This window comes from Fulmarus glacialis, unplaced genomic scaffold (assembly GCF_000690835.1).
Source record: "Fulmarus glacialis isolate BGI_N327 unplaced genomic scaffold, ASM69083v1 scaffold7513, whole genome shotgun sequence".
In the NCBI taxonomy this organism is placed as follows: domain Eukaryota; kingdom Metazoa; phylum Chordata; class Aves; order Procellariiformes; family Procellariidae; genus Fulmarus; species Fulmarus glacialis.
Window position 1 is genome coordinate 24805 of NW_009203500.1, and position 333 is coordinate 25137.

General features: G+C 55.9%; 1 protein-coding gene across 1 annotated transcript in view; it reads right to left on the reverse strand.

Annotated features, from left to right (window-relative positions):
* The window catches only part of CRYGN (crystallin, gamma N), a 9202-nt gene that overhangs the window by 8063 nt on the left and 806 nt on the right, over positions 1-333 (reverse strand). The window contains exon 2 of the mRNA XM_009574647.1: positions 30-74. Within this exon, the coding sequence (XP_009572942.1) occupies positions 30-74 (45 nt within the window). The remainder of the gene's footprint in view (positions 1-29; positions 75-333) is intronic.

Genomic DNA, 333 nt, shown 5'->3' on the forward strand with positions numbered 1-333 from the left:
TCCGGGAGCCTGCGCCCCCTGCCGCAGACCTCCAGCTTTCTGCCCGTGAAGCATTTGCCTTCGTAAAAAGTGATCTGGGGGGGAGGGAGGAGAACGGGCCCAGGGTGAGGAGCGGGGACACGGCCGGACCCCCACTTTAAGCAGATGGGAACCACTTGCAGATGCATCATTTTAGGATGGTTTGGGTTTTTTTTTTTCAGCTGCTTTCCAGCAAGAGGAGCACGGCGTCACTGGCATTTTTTCCTAAGAACCGTATTTGTTTTTCTGGGAACGCAGCGCATCCCGCATTTACGACGCTTCTCGCCGCCTCGTGCTCGCTCACACGTATTTCCA